At 41.0% G+C, this 14,300-nt stretch overlaps 5 protein-coding genes across 5 annotated transcripts; 2 read left to right on the forward strand and 3 right to left on the reverse strand.

Annotated features, from left to right (window-relative positions):
* Window positions 1-1,745: 1,745 nt before the first annotated feature.
* Window positions 1,746-2,790, reverse strand: LOC104825586 (protein SIEVE ELEMENT OCCLUSION C-like). The gene is made up of 4 exons (XM_010557944.1): window positions 2,278-2,790; window positions 2,079-2,186; window positions 1,897-1,989; window positions 1,746-1,814 (listed from the first exon to the last, which is right to left on the reverse strand). Exons 1-4 carry the CDS (start codon window positions 2,449-2,451, stop codon window positions 1,746-1,748), a joined length of 444 nt encoding a protein of 147 aa, XP_010556246.1. The 5' UTR covers window positions 2,452-2,790.
* An 85-nt stretch (window positions 2,791-2,875) lies between these two features.
* On the reverse strand, window positions 2,876-5,834 carry LOC104825547 (protein SIEVE ELEMENT OCCLUSION C-like). The gene is made up of 6 exons (XM_010557899.1): window positions 4,885-5,834; window positions 4,686-4,793; window positions 4,159-4,596; window positions 3,913-4,021; window positions 3,700-3,821; window positions 2,876-3,376 (listed from the first exon to the last, which is right to left on the reverse strand). The coding sequence occupies exons 1-6, from the start codon at window positions 5,056-5,058 to the stop codon at window positions 2,876-2,878; spliced, it is 1,452 nt and encodes a 483-aa protein (XP_010556201.1). The 5' UTR covers window positions 5,059-5,834.
* Window positions 5,835-6,705: 871 nt separating this feature from the next.
* LOC104825548 (cytochrome P450 86B1) lies at window positions 6,706-8,482 on the forward strand. The gene is made up of 2 exons (XM_019203973.1): window positions 6,706-7,594; window positions 7,633-8,482. The coding sequence occupies exons 1-2, from the start codon at window positions 6,791-6,793 to the stop codon at window positions 8,293-8,295; spliced, it is 1,467 nt and encodes a 488-aa protein (XP_019059518.1). The 5' UTR covers window positions 6,706-6,790; the 3' UTR covers window positions 8,296-8,482.
* A 315-nt stretch (window positions 8,483-8,797) lies between these two features.
* Window positions 8,798-11,855, forward strand: LOC104825550 (paramyosin). The gene is made up of 5 exons (XM_010557903.2): window positions 8,798-10,562; window positions 10,667-10,743; window positions 11,015-11,126; window positions 11,209-11,325; window positions 11,408-11,855. The coding sequence occupies exons 1-5, from the start codon at window positions 9,174-9,176 to the stop codon at window positions 11,759-11,761; spliced, it is 2,049 nt and encodes a 682-aa protein (XP_010556205.1). The 5' UTR covers window positions 8,798-9,173; the 3' UTR covers window positions 11,762-11,855.
* A 45-nt stretch (window positions 11,856-11,900) lies between these two features.
* LOC104825549 (cytochrome P450 71B6-like) lies at window positions 11,901-13,610 on the reverse strand. The gene is made up of 2 exons (XM_010557902.2): window positions 12,618-13,610; window positions 11,901-12,522 (listed from the first exon to the last, which is right to left on the reverse strand). The coding sequence occupies exons 1-2, from the start codon at window positions 13,533-13,535 to the stop codon at window positions 11,914-11,916; spliced, it is 1,527 nt and encodes a 508-aa protein (XP_010556204.1). The 5' UTR covers window positions 13,536-13,610; the 3' UTR covers window positions 11,901-11,913.
* Between the last annotated feature and the right edge of the window lie 690 nt (window positions 13,611-14,300).

Raw genomic sequence — 14,300 nt, forward strand, 5'->3', positions numbered from 1 at the left:
CAAAATTATTCAAAAACTTTTAAAACATGTTATTATAATTTTCAAATTTGTAAAATATATCATTATAATTCTCCAACATCATCATTTTTTTTTTCTGATTTTGTAAGTTTGGAAATAAATTTATCTAATAAAAAGTTTTAAATGTTGTTTTCCACTATTTACGAGTTTAGGAGTTTTCATTGATTTTATCTAAAATTAAATAGATAAATTCATAGAGACATAATTTTTAAGATTTTCATAGTTGATATTTTATTAAGGTTCAAAAGTGAATATACAATTGGACATCCAAATCCAAGTAAAGCCCGATGGGCTTTGAAGCTTTACCTCTTTTCATTATTGGTCCATTGAAATGGTGATAATGTCTGTATGAACTGTAGGTATATAACTAAGCAAATGTTTTCTTTTTCCCATTTTTATATGAAAATAAGTATGTGACATTTTTTGTGCATTTCAGTTGCATTATTTAGAACCATATTCAATCTAATAATGTGTAATTTATTTTAATTTAAATTAATTTAGAATTTAATTAGACATAATATTTTTTTAAAGTCAAATTCATAAAAATCTTATTATTATTATTAGGGAAAATGACATTTTCCTACACCAATTTAGTAAAATGTGACATTTTCCTATACAAATTTTTAATTTGACAAAAACCTACACTATATTATCAAATATCCCAAATCTATACACGAATTACCCAATTTTACTGCAATTTACTACACAATCCGAAACGGTGTTAAAATGTCCGTTAATTGATGACGTGGAAGGCCACGTAGCGGCTGACGTAGAAGGCCATGTGAAAAATTTTGCCACGTCAGCACGCCACGTCAGATTTTCAAAAAAAAATTTAAAAAAGGAAAAAAAATACATATATACATAATACATATACATACATACAAATATATTTATATATACATATATATAAATACATATACATATATACATGTATATATATATAAATATATACAATGCATATATATATATATGTATGCATACAAAATAAAAAATACATATATACATACATCTATATGTATATGCATATATATTCATATCTATATAAAAATACAAATATACACATATATATACATATATCTATACAAATATATATACATACATATATTTGTGTATATATAAATATATTTGTATGTATATATATATGTATTTTTTATTTTTTTATGTATATATAAATATATACTTGTATATCAAATTAAAAATTTATGTATATATAAATATATTTGTAGCATTAGGGTTTTTGCTTTTGACAGAAGTTGTGTTTCTGGAACCAAACATTCCGAAGATTACCTATTTGTTCATAGCATTCTTCTACCTGCTCCTTGAGACTGATCTGCATGCTGGTCAACCGATATCCTAAACTTGATAATTCCCTCATTGCTATCCTCGAATCTGATGCCTGTTAATTGCACAAAAATCTTGCCCATGAGAAAATCTGATCATGAATTGCCTAATATGATGTTAACATAGACGTAGTGAATAATTGTGTTATTTTTTTTTTGCAGGGTGTGATAGAAGAGGGGGGAAAACATGCACTTGCTGGGATTGCTTGAAATAGGCGATCTGCATCAAGCATGTGATTGCACTTCTGACAACCCAGTAAGCAGCTAAATAGACTTGAGATGCGGTTTCTCCCACAACGTTGTTGTCTGGATTTGCCTGTTTCACTGGCAGTCTTTCAAACCCAATGATGCATTTAGTCACATCTACCATAGCCCTAACCAGCAAGCTCAGAGATTTAAGCCAAGTGCTGAACTTGCTTGTATTGAAAGGCAACCAGTTGAGGATTGCAACCGATGCTGCCACAGGATCAGAGGAGCTAAGGTGTTTTGGTAGACAGAGTCTTCCATATGTCTCAGCCAGAGCTCCTAGTACTATCACAACTTTCACATCCCATCGATAATTTCGCAGAAGATCAAACACGGCCATTGTTCTTGTCTGAATATCCCTTTCCCCTGTGCATTGACAAAGCATCTGCAATTCTCAAGCTACTTAGTTTCGGTTCTTGTTTTTATAGGTAGGACGGTTATGATGAGAAAAAGGGATCGATTTTATTTTTTTACCTGAAGGGAGACTCTGGAGATTGTACAAGGCAGTGTCTCCACTGATTCAACCACTTCAATGCCGCTGATACAGTTCCAGGTCTCAGAACTCATAGGTGGGCTAGAAACCTGAAAGTTTCATGGCATGATTATATGAGCAACAAGCAGTTTGTCGGGTTTTCGATGAAATGAAGACAGGGTTTGGCAAAAAATAGCTCACTTCATTCTCCAAAGCAATGTGCATGATGTTTTCGACTTCCTGAAGCATCATTTCAGAATCAAGCCAGCGGCCATCAGGAACATGACCAAGGAGAAGACTCTGCATTAGGGTATCTTCATTCAGAACAGACAAGCTGCTCCAAAACCCGTCATTCCCAGCTAATCTCATGGCCATGTTTTTAACCAGAAACCTATACTCTGTTCGGTTCTACCGACAATGTCAAGGCTTTCAGACAGTTGTTGCAGAGATGAGTGAGCGTGTTTGCCTTTGTATAAGTGGCAAGACAACATATATGCTTGTCTTAGTTGAAGTCAGTAGGGTCTCTAGAACTAAAGAGTGTTGAACAATCTCTCTGGAATCTATTCAAAGCCCACCACTTGTCTTTATCTTTTTTCCTTTCATGTTTCACCACTTTTCCTTTCTCTAATGTCTTAAACTAACATACTTTTCCTCTTTTTTCACTGCAGAAACATTCTCATACAAGGGAGAAAGCATGTATACAAGGGTTATAAGTTATAACATATAATTTCACCAGAAGAACAGAAATTTAATCATTAGATGAAAAGGGTAGGAAGGGTCGTTGTAAAATTGTAGAGATTTATCTTACCCATGTTTCAAACGCAGGATGAATGTTATCAAGCAGGAGCTGCATGGACCATCCATCTTCTTCCCAGAGCTCGTTTTCTCTGGAAATTGAAAATGGGTATGCCCTAACACCCCATATAAGCACCATATCCATGGCATTCATGTTTACAATCCTTCCATTAGAATCCAGCACCACCATCATTGTCTCACCGTCTCTGTAATTCCATTCTGTTCTCATAAACTTCACCACCGTGGAGCTCATCAGCCATGGCCGCCTGACTGAGCACCACGGGAGGGAGTTGGAGATGAACTTGAAGATTCCCTTCTCTTCATCTGTCCATCTTGTGGATGATGGAATTGGAATCCATATAATGTCGTAGTTTCTGTTGCTCTCAACCTTGGACCGATGGTCATATGTTTGTTGAAGTAGGAAGAGAAGTTGCTCTAGAGGTAGGAGCTCTGGCTTTGATAGTAGCAGCAATATGACCTTATCTTTCAGCTCAGTTATAGCTATCTGCCATTGGATTTTGAAATTCGACGTAAAACACAAGAGATTGTCCAGCTTTCAAGTGTAGATACTTTGGCGAAATCAAGATTATGTTTCGAAGGAAGGTTAGAAGTATTTGGACTGTGAATATTCCTACTTATAAAGCATAAGGATTCTGTAATATTGTCTCGCTGAATACTCCGTTCCATTTTTATCTAAATCCAACTGGAGTGTAGAAGATGATGTTTCTCAGAAGGAAATAAAGCTAAAAGATTGAAAACAAGAAGAATAGAATAGGAAAAGGTTAGAGAGAGAGAGAGAGGGAAAAGAGAAAGAAAGATTCTTTATACCTGTCTGGAGAAATCTTGAAGTGGGAAGTCATCCTGCAGTGAAAACAGCAGTTGAAGTACCGCTTGGTTATCTTCACTATTCTCTGTGAAAATGTTGTGAAGTTTCCAATAGATTTCTTCCTCTACAAGTGGCAACAGACAAGCCCCTTTGGCATTAGGGTTTTTGCTTTTGACAGAAGTTGTGTTTCTGGAACCAAACATTCCGAAGATTACCTATTTGTTCATAGCATTCTTCTACCTGCTCCTTGAGACTGATCTGCATGCTGGTCAACCGATATCCTAAACTTGATAATTCCCTCATTGCTATCCTCGAATCTGATGCCTGTTAATTGCACAAAAATCTTGCCCATGAGAAAATCTGATCATGAATTGCCTAATATGATGTTAACATAGACGTAGTGAATAATTGTGTTATTTTTTTTTTGCAGGGTGTGATAGAAGAGGGGGGAAAACATGCACTTGCTGGGATTGCTTGAAATAGGCGATCTGCATCAAGCATGTGATTGCACTTCTGACAACCCAGTAAGCAGCTAAATAGACTTGAGATGCGGTTTCTCCCACAACGTTGTTGTCTGGATTTGCCTGTTTCACTGGCAGTCTTTCAAACCCAATGATGCATTTAGTCACATCTACCATAGCCCTAACCAGCAAGCTCAGAGATTTAAGCCAAGTGCTGAACTTGCTTGTATTGAAAGGCAACCAGTTGAGGATTGCAACCGATGCTGCCACAGGATCAGAGGAGCTAAGGTGTTTTGGTAGACAGAGTCTTCCATATGTCTCAGCCAGAGCTCCTAGTACTATCACAACTTTCACATCCCATCGATAATTTCGCAGAAGATCAAACACGGCCATTGTTCTTGTCTGAATATCCCTTTCCCCTGTGCATTGACAAAGCATCTGCAATTCTCAAGCTACTTAGTTTCGGTTCTTGTTTTTATAGGTAGGACGGTTATGATGAGAAAAAGGGATCGATTTTATTTTTTTACCTGAAGGGAGACTCTGGAGATTGTACAAGGCAGTGTCTCCACTGATTCAACCACTTCAATGCCGCTGATACAGTTCCAGGTCTCAGAACTCATAGGTGGGCTAGAAACCTGAAAGTTTCATGGCATGATTATATGAGCAACAAGCAGTTTGTCGGGTTTTCGATGAAATGAAGACAGGGTTTGGCAAAAAATAGCTCACTTCATTCTCCAAAGCAATGTGCATGATGTTTTCGACTTCCTGAAGCATCATTTCAGAATCAAGCCAGCGGCCATCAGGAACATGACCAAGGAGAAGACTCTGCATTAGGGTATCTTCATTCAGAACAGACAAGCTGCTCCAAAACCCGTCATTCCCAGCTAATCTCATGGCCATGTTTTTAACCAGAAACCTATACTCTGTTCGGTTCTACCGACAATGTCAAGGCTTTCAGACAGTTGTTGCAGAGATGAGTGAGCGTGTTTGCCTTTGTATAAGTGGCAAGACAACATATATGCTTGTCTTAGTTGAAGTCAGTAGGGTCTCTAGAACTAAAGAGTGTTGAACAATCTCTCTGGAATCTATTCAAAGCCCACCACTTGTCTTTATCTTTTTTCCTTTCATGTTTCACCACTTTTCCTTTCTCTAATGTCTTAAACTAACATACTTTTCCTCTTTTTTCACTGCAGAAACATTCTCATACAAGGGAGAAAGCATGTATACAAGGGTTATAAGTTATAACCCGAATATCGGTCCGACCCATGATCATACAGGAGAACCAGAAAGCAGAGGACCTAACCATCACTGCTATAACTTGTCCCAGACCTGTGTGAAGAATGTTAGCTTCGAAAGTGTTTGCCATGCAAAGCAATCTGTTCCGGTAAGAAGGATAGAAAGGGGGGACCCATAGTGGTTTCATAGACTAAATGCCTTTTTCCCTCTTCTGAAAAAGATTCCAAGCAAAAGAGGGTTTCAGCATCAGAAACCAAATCTGGTGGAGTTTTCCTCGTTTTTGGTCCTTAATCACTATGAAACCAATGCGCCACTTCACCCTGTTTTGTCCAAAATTTACACAAATTCTGAAACTTTTTTGCTGTGGACTGTTATTAAATTTTGAAACTTTAGGTGGTTGGAAGTTAAAACCCATCATGGTAGTAGATTCACCAATTCTTCCCCGGCCGGTGGTTATCAATTAATATGATCATATCATTCTGAGTCTCAAGCTAGTGCTGACAAATTTAACCAGAAACCGGTTATCCGCGAATATCCGATTTTAGAGTATTCATTTTCATTCAAATCCAAATCCGAGCAAACACCCGCAAATCCGAATTTGAATATGGGTAATAAAATTTCTTTAAAATGGTTACTCACGGATATTCGAATAGTTTTGTTATAAAGATATATCCTACATCTTTATAATATTTTGATAAAATGCAACTGTTTTCGGTTAAACGATTTCTCTTTTCTCAACATCATCTAAAAAAAATACTGAACTTATTATTATTTATGTTTCACCAACTCTTTTTATCTTCGGGTTTGACTACATTCATCCATCTTTATAATCACATCTTCGTTTTTGTCAAGTTTTCTATGTAATTATTGTTGTTTTTCATTAAATAATCTCGGATCCGAATACAAACGAGTACCCAAACATTGTTGTGGATATTCGTATCCTGGATAACCGTAAGCCTCAAATACGAATCCAAATACTCCGATTTTTTTCGAGTAGTCTATGAGTAAAATTATACTTGTGTTCTTGATTCATGGATAATGAGAAATCCATCTGAAACATAAAACACATTCATGGGGACATTCGGATGAATGCTTGGTCCTGTCCTAAAAGGGATAAGAAAGCAAATCAAGAAAGTGCAAGTGATAACCGCTATTATTATGATACACACACACACACACATATTCATCAATTCAATTAAGGTCACAGTTAATGTGATTTAAGACGTCAAATGAAGTTGGTGTTACCATTAATCACGCCTCTATCTTTGCTTCGGTTACTTATACCCACATGGATCATCATCCACCGAGAATTCATCACATGAACTTTTCATGAACACATTCTGGTTAGTGACCACCAGTGAGATTAAAAAAAAAAAGTTTCAAGAGAATCCAAATCATGGAGATGAAAACGGCGGTTTCCATACTCGAGTGGGTTTACGCTCACCTGAGGTTTTCAGACGTCGTTCTCGCCCTGTCCGTGTTGTTTCTTCTCAGTTGCTTGCGCGAGAAGTTATCGAACAAGGCCGGGCCAATGTCGTGGCCCGTGCTGGGGATCCTGCCGTCTCTCATCGTCCACAGGAACGATCTGTTCGACTGGTGCACTGGAGCTCTGGCCAAAGCCGGCGGGACTTTCCATTACAGAGGGGTCTGGTTTGGTGGGTCGTACGGGATCATGACCGTGGATCCTGTGAACATAGAGTACATCCTCAAGACCAATTTCAAGAATTACCCAAAGGGCGAGTTCTACAGAGAGAGGTTCAGAGATCTTCTCGAAGACGGGATCTTCAACGCCGACGATGAGCTCTGGAAGGAGGAGAGACGTGTGGCGAAGATGGAGATGCATTCCGCCCGTTTCTCGGATCATTCTTACGCGACGATGCGTGATCTGGTGAAGGAAGAGCTCCTGACTTTGATGGAGAAGATGGCTAGTTCCGGGAAAAGCTTCGATCTTCAAGACGTCCTCCTCCGTTTCACGTTCGATAACATCTGTGGCGCAGCTTTCGGGGTTGACCCGGGATCCCTGGCTATCGATTTACCCGAAATCCCCTTTGCCAAGGCCTTTGAGGAGGCTACAGAGTACACTCTCATAAGGTTTCTGTTACCGCCTTTCGTCTGGAAGCCTATGCGGTTTCTGGGTATCGGACACGAGAAGAAGCTCAGGAAAGCTGTCAGAATCGTCCACGTGTTTGCAGACAAGACGGTGAGGGACCGAAGAATCAAGCTGAGGAAGCTCGGGAGCTTGAACGATTCTTCCGATCTCAGTACTTTTCAGACAAGTACTTCAGAGAATTCTGCACTAGCTTCATCATAGCCGGCCGGGACACCACTTCAGTGGCACTCGTCTGGTTCTTCTGGTTGATTCAGACACACCCAGAAGTGGAAAAGAAGATTCTGACTGAAATCAGACAAGTTCGGAACAAAACCCGGGATTTCTTCGACCCTCAAGAGCTTAAAGAAATGGTGTACCTGCAAGCTGCACTGACGGAATCTCTCAGGCTGTACCCTTCGGTGCCAATGGAGATGAAACAAGCGCAGGAAGACGATGTTCTTCCGGACGGGACGAAGCTGAAGAAAGGAGCGAGGATTCACTACTCGATCTACTCGATGGGGAGGATGGAATCGATATGGGGAAAAGACTGCGGAGAGTTCAAACCCGAGAGATGGATCGAAGACGGCAACAAGCTGAGAATGCAGAACCAGTTCAAGTACGCCGTGTTCAATGCCGGGCCGAGGCTTTGCGTGGGGAAGAAGTTTGCGTATATGCAGATGAAAATGGTGGCTGCTTCAATCCTGATGAACTATTCCATTAAACTCGTCCACGGACAGGACATCGTCCCGAAACTGACGACAACGTTGTACATGAAGAATGGTCTCATGGTTAAGCTTGAACCTCGTGTCTGAGTTTATCATATATGCATGAGAATGGCATGGATGTAATGTCCTGCAATCAAGATTTGTGTGATTTATGAATCATCATCATCATCATCATCATCATCATCATCATGTCTAAGTTAATATATGCATTGAAAATGACATGAATGTAATATCCTGTAATCAAGAATGTGTGATTTATGATGAATTTAGCTCATCATCATCGAAGTTAATCGTTAATTATTTATCCGTTAAAAATGTTTATTAAGTTGAAGCTATCAATTGCATGATGGACGGCCGAGATGCACTTAGGATCAAGTATGCCTCTTTACGACCGTTCGATTAGATTACGTGATTTCGAGTTTACACGTGGCGGCTTAAGAGATGTCAGCCTAAACCATGCCGCTGCGCCAAATCGTAGCTGATTATGGTTTTTAATTAAGTTTAATATAACGTATTTTGATTATCTTTAATGTGTTTTTAGTCCTAATAATCTGTTTCCAATTTCTGTGAAAATATAAAACAGACCCGAGCCCGAGATTGATTCGATTTGTCCTCTGTCGCCTCTGCGCTTGTTGCCTTTCCATTGCCCCCGTCGCCGTAGCAGCAGCGGTCGCCAGATTGCAAGTTTCCGTCACCAGATTTTAAGCCGCCGTCGCCATCTCGTCTCCGATCTGCTCGAGCTTCTCTCTACTGCCATTGGCGATCTCCGTTTGAGGGTCAAAGGCTTACTGTTTGGTAGGAGTTTGATTGCGATCTGGTTTCGCTCTCTATTTGGCATCTGCTCGAAGCGATTTCGTCACTTTGTTTGCACGTCACTTTTAGGAGAAAAAAACCCTAGATTGTAGCGTGGGATTTGGGGCGAACGCAAATCGTGTTTGGTGCTCGAAGGTAGGGGTGTGTGTGTGATGGCTAACGGTGCCGATGAGGACGCCGATGCCGTACTCAGCGATTTGGAGTCCGACGAACCGGCGCCGATCGTCATCAAGGATCCGCCGCGGGAAGATTTGTCGGCGGAGAGGTTGAAGGAGCTTCTCGCTGAGCTCGATCACGAGAGGAAAGCGCGTGAAGCCGCGGAGAGTTCGAAGTCGGAGCTTCAGGTACAGTTCAATCGGTTGAAAGCTCTCGCTCACGAGGCGATTCGAAAGCGCGACGAGTGCAAGCGAGAACGAGATGAAGCGTTGAGGGAGAACGAGAATTTGTCCAAGGAACTGGAGGATTCAAAGAGGGGTAAAGATGAATTGTCCAGGCGGAGAGATGAGATTTCGAAGCAGCTGGATGAAGCTGTGAGAGCTAGAGATGGGTTGAAATCCGAGATTGAGAATTCTGCGCATATGTTGGTTTCTGGGATCGAGAAGATATCTGGTAAAGTAAGCAACTTTAAGAACTTTTCCAACGGAGGGTTGCCAAAGTCGCAGAAATACACAGGATTGGCTTCGGTAGCTTATGGAGTTATCAAACGGACAAACGATATCGTCGAGGAGCTTGTCAGGCAGATCGACACGACTGCAAAGTCGAGGAATGAAGCCAGGGAACAGATCGAGCAACGCAATTACGAGATTGCTATCGAGGTTTCTCAGTTGGAAGCCACAATCGCAAATTTGCGAGTTGATGTGACGGAGAAAAACTCGATCATCGAGGACTTGAAAAGCAATGTGACAGATAAAGACAAGAAGATCTCCGAGCTTGAGAAAGATATATCGGAGAAAGTGAGCATATTGGAGGGTGAATCGGCTGAGCTAAAGCTATTGGTAAATGAGTATGATGGAAAGCTGAAGGCTTTGGAACAGAAGATGGAAGCTCAGCGGCCATTGTTGATGGATCAGCTGGAGTTTGTGTCCAGGATCCATGACCAGCTTTACGAAGTTACGAGGATTCTTGACGGGGATAATTCAGAGCAATCAGATCTGTCCGAGTCTTTGTTCATGCCGCAAGAGACAGAGATCGAAGAAAACATCCGGGCTTCTTTGGCAGGGATGGAATCCATCTTTGAATTAACAAAAGTGGTTGGGGGTAAGACAAGGCATTTGGTCGAGGAGAAGAGTCATGAACTGAAGAACTTGAACGAGACAGTGGGTCGGTTAGTTAAGGAGAAGGGACATATCGGTAGTTTACTTAAGAGTGCTTTGTCAAAGAGGATGATAGTTGAACAGTCATCCAAAACGAGTGAAATGCTGAAAGCTGCAGAGAATGGCCTGAAAGATGCTGGAATAGATATCAAGTTCGGTAAACTCTTAGAGGAGGGGAAGGATAATGCCGATGATTCTAGTACGGAAGAAAACGAAATATACTCCTTGGTAGGTTACTCCCATCCGGGTTAATAATTCAAAACTAGACTTTTTTTCCCGGAGTTGTGTTGTTCTAGGTTTCCTTATATATGCTGTCTCCTTACCCGATGCAGGCTGGTACGTTGGAGAATATCGTCAAGGCATCTCAGCTCGAGATCCTCGAGCTACAACGCTCTGTGGAAGAATTAAGGTAAGCCCTCTAGGAAAGCCAAATGCTTATATTGACCTAGCAGGGATATAGTTTGAAATAGCCTTGTTTCGATACAATAACCTTCACCTCATATGCTTGTCCATAGTATCATACATACTGATTTCTAACCTGGGTTCCTCGGAAATCACTTTATATATATATATGTGTGTGTGTGTGTCTATATGCTTGCTTTGTTGTAGCCATTGTTATCTGTACGCTTGCTTCTGTTGGTTCTTCTTGTACTTACTCTGTTTTTTCATTCTCCAATCAGGGAAGAGGCCAATCTACTTAGGAAACAATTAGACGCCCAGGCGAAGGAGCTTAACCAAAGAACACGCCAAATAGAAGAACTTAAAGAAAAGGAGAGAATAGCAAATGAAAGTGTGAGTGTAATTGTCTTTATGACAAATATAAAGACATGAGTTTTTGTTTGGTTTTTTTGACCTTTGTCCATTGATGTGATAGGTCGAAGGGCTTATGACAGATATTGCTGCGGCCGAAGAAGAAATAACGCGGTGGAAAGCGGCAGCGGAGGAAGAGGCCGCCGCTGGAAAAGCCGTTGAGCAAGACTACATGTCACAGGTTTCACTTCATTCTCTGTTCTTCTTGCAGCCCGGTTCCGGGGTCTCAACTCTTACAGGGTTCGATAATTTCGTTTGTTCAGCTCGCAGCACTTCGACAAGAACTCGAAGAAGCAAAGCAAGCAATGTTGGAATCGGGGAAGAAGCTAAAGTTCAAGGAAGAGACAGCAGCTGCAGCCATGGCGGCTAGGGGTGCAGCCGAGAAATCTCTGAGACTGGCAGACTCAAGGGCTACCAAGTTAAGGGAAAGGGTTGAGCAGCTAAGCCGACAGGTGGAAGAACTAGAAACCCGTCGGGACAACATCAATAGAAACAGTGCGAGATACGTGTGTTGGCCATGGCAATGGCTCGGCCTCCAGTTCGTCGGAGCTCGTGGAGGAGGTGAGACAGAACATCAGATTTCAAATGAGATGGAACTGTCTGAACCTCTACTATGAGAAACTGGTATTATTACTTACTGTGTCTTCTCTGTAATTATTCCGATTTCTATTCGAAAACATTCACACAAAAGGATCTTCCTTTTCTTTTTCCTATGTGTATTGAACAAACCCCAACATCATGAGAAGCTATACCCTTTACTATATAGTTGTTAGGGTTTCACGGGAATAAGCTCGAGAGGATCCCTTCTATGGATGGTGAGACCAGGTGCTTCTTCAATACTCACATCTTCCGGTTTCATCCCCTTCGGCAATTCCCAATCGAAACGGTACAAAAGGTTCGCGAGTGTGTATTCTACCGTCGTTTGCCCCATATACATTGCAGGACAACCTCTGCGTCCGCTTCCGAATGGCAAGAGTTCAAAGTCTGTCCCTTTAGTGTCGATGTCGCTATCCACAAACCTCTCGGGTATAAACTCGTCCGGATCCTCCTTCCAGACATCTGGGCTACGTCCAATCGCCCAGACGTTGACGTGAATCCGAGTTCCTGGGTAGATATCGTAGCCGTTGATCTGGAACTTGGTCATGGCTTCTCTCGGAATCAGAATCGATCCTGGTGCGTGTAACCTCCAGCTCTCCTTCATGACCATTCTCATGTATTCGAAACCCTCGAGGTCTTCGTATGTTACCGTTCCTTTATCTCCTACACGTTCACGGATCTCGGCTTGTACTTTCCTCAAGATGCGAGGGTGTCTCACGAGCTCTGCCATGGCCCAATCTATACTGATCGAGGACGTATCTGTTCCGGCCAAGAATATGTCCTGAAAGAGAGATTACATTCAGACCAAATGCGTGTCCGAGAATTTGGTTCAGTCCAATCCGATAAATTCAGAGATGAGATGGATCGAGAACTCACCATAAGAATGGCTTTGATGTGCTTATCAGTGATCATTCTGGACCCGAGCTTCGTGCCTTGCTTCTGCAACTTGAGGAGCACGTCGATTAGATCCTCTCGCCCTTCCTCGCTCTTCCTGTTCTTCCGGTGATCATCAATGGTCTGCTGAAAAAACGCGTCGAGATCGTGAAAGCTCTTCCTCCGAGTGGCGTCGAGCCCAGTGATCCGATCCACTATCCATCCGACCACTGGGAAAATGTCCTCCGCCGCGAATTTTCCGATCACCCTGTTCGCCTCCGTGAACACCTCCAGGAACCTCTCGTTGTCGATTCCACTGCCGCTGAAGCTTAATCCGAACGCCGCTCTGCACGTGAAGTTCGCGACGTACTTGATCAGCATCTCGCTCAGATCCACCGGAGATCCCGAGTCCGCTGACTCGGAGAGCGTGACCACAAGTCGACTCAGCTCCTCCGTTCTCACGTACCCGAACGATTTGGCTCGTTTAATGCTGAAAAGCTCGAGAACGCAGAGCTTACGCACATCTCTGTAGTAATCGCTCCACTGCGTAAACCCAAGATCCAACCCATCGTAAAAGAAGATCTTCGAGACGGACAATTTGGGGCGAGTACAGCAATCGATGTCGTGGATCTTCAGAACCTCCTCCGCCGTCTCCGGCGAGTGAACCACCACCGTCCGTACGCTTCCGAGGAAGACGGTGATGACGGGGCCGAATCTCCGGGAGAGATCGCGGAGGCCGCGGTGGGGGAGATTTCCGAGCTGGTGGAGGTTTCCGATGAAAGGGAGAGTCGGTGGACATGGAGGGAGATTCTCGGGAGAGCGAAGAAGTTTAGCGAAGAGGAGAAGCAGAGGAGGAAGGAGGGGAAGCCATGGCGGAATCTCTGTGGAGAAGAAGATCGATGTTGCTGATGCCGTTGCCATGAACTCTCACCGATGCTCAAGTTGAGAGTAAAACCAATACCAATACGTAGATCGTTTATATAATTAATTTAGATATATAAATCATACAATATATTATATTTATTCACTAATTTTTTTTTATAAAAATGAAATTGAATGTTTGGAACACCAAATCGAAATGGGTCACGATTAAATTTTAATAATCACAATCATCAATTCGATAAAAAAAATATTTATGTTCCACAAAACTACTTAATAGTTTTAATTATTTAAAAACATTAATTGTTTAGTTTCTAGAAAAAAAAATTCAGTTGAATTAGATGGTGGTCAAACAAATTATATGTATTTATTTGACACTGTAAGTGTTAAGTAGAAAAATAATGTCAACTATTTAATTTTGTATATGGAAAAACTACTTCAATTTATATTTCTGATAAACAGAATTAAAATTGTTATAGAAATTTTTGGAATATATTATTGTATTATTTGAATTGATAATTGTACATAAAATTTTGTTAGTATTTAGATGTTTCAAACCATCATTGATTTTTTTAAATAAATTTTATTGAATAAAATACGATAAATGGTTTAATTGTATATGAATAATAATTTATAGTCATTTAAAATAAAATAAAAAATTATGATTTTAAGTGATGTTCTTTGTAATAAATTTTTTAAGATACAACCGTTTTTAATAAATAAGATAATTAAAAAAGTTTGTCTTGGATTTTCAAGGGTTTCTTTTCAATGAAACTATTACGGTGGACGTTACCGGCAAGGGAGAGG

The sequence above is a fragment of the Tarenaya hassleriana genome, unplaced genomic scaffold (genome assembly GCF_000463585.1).
Source record: "Tarenaya hassleriana unplaced genomic scaffold, ASM46358v1 Cleome47, whole genome shotgun sequence".
Lineage (NCBI taxonomy): Eukaryota > Viridiplantae > Streptophyta > Magnoliopsida > Brassicales > Cleomaceae > Tarenaya > Tarenaya hassleriana.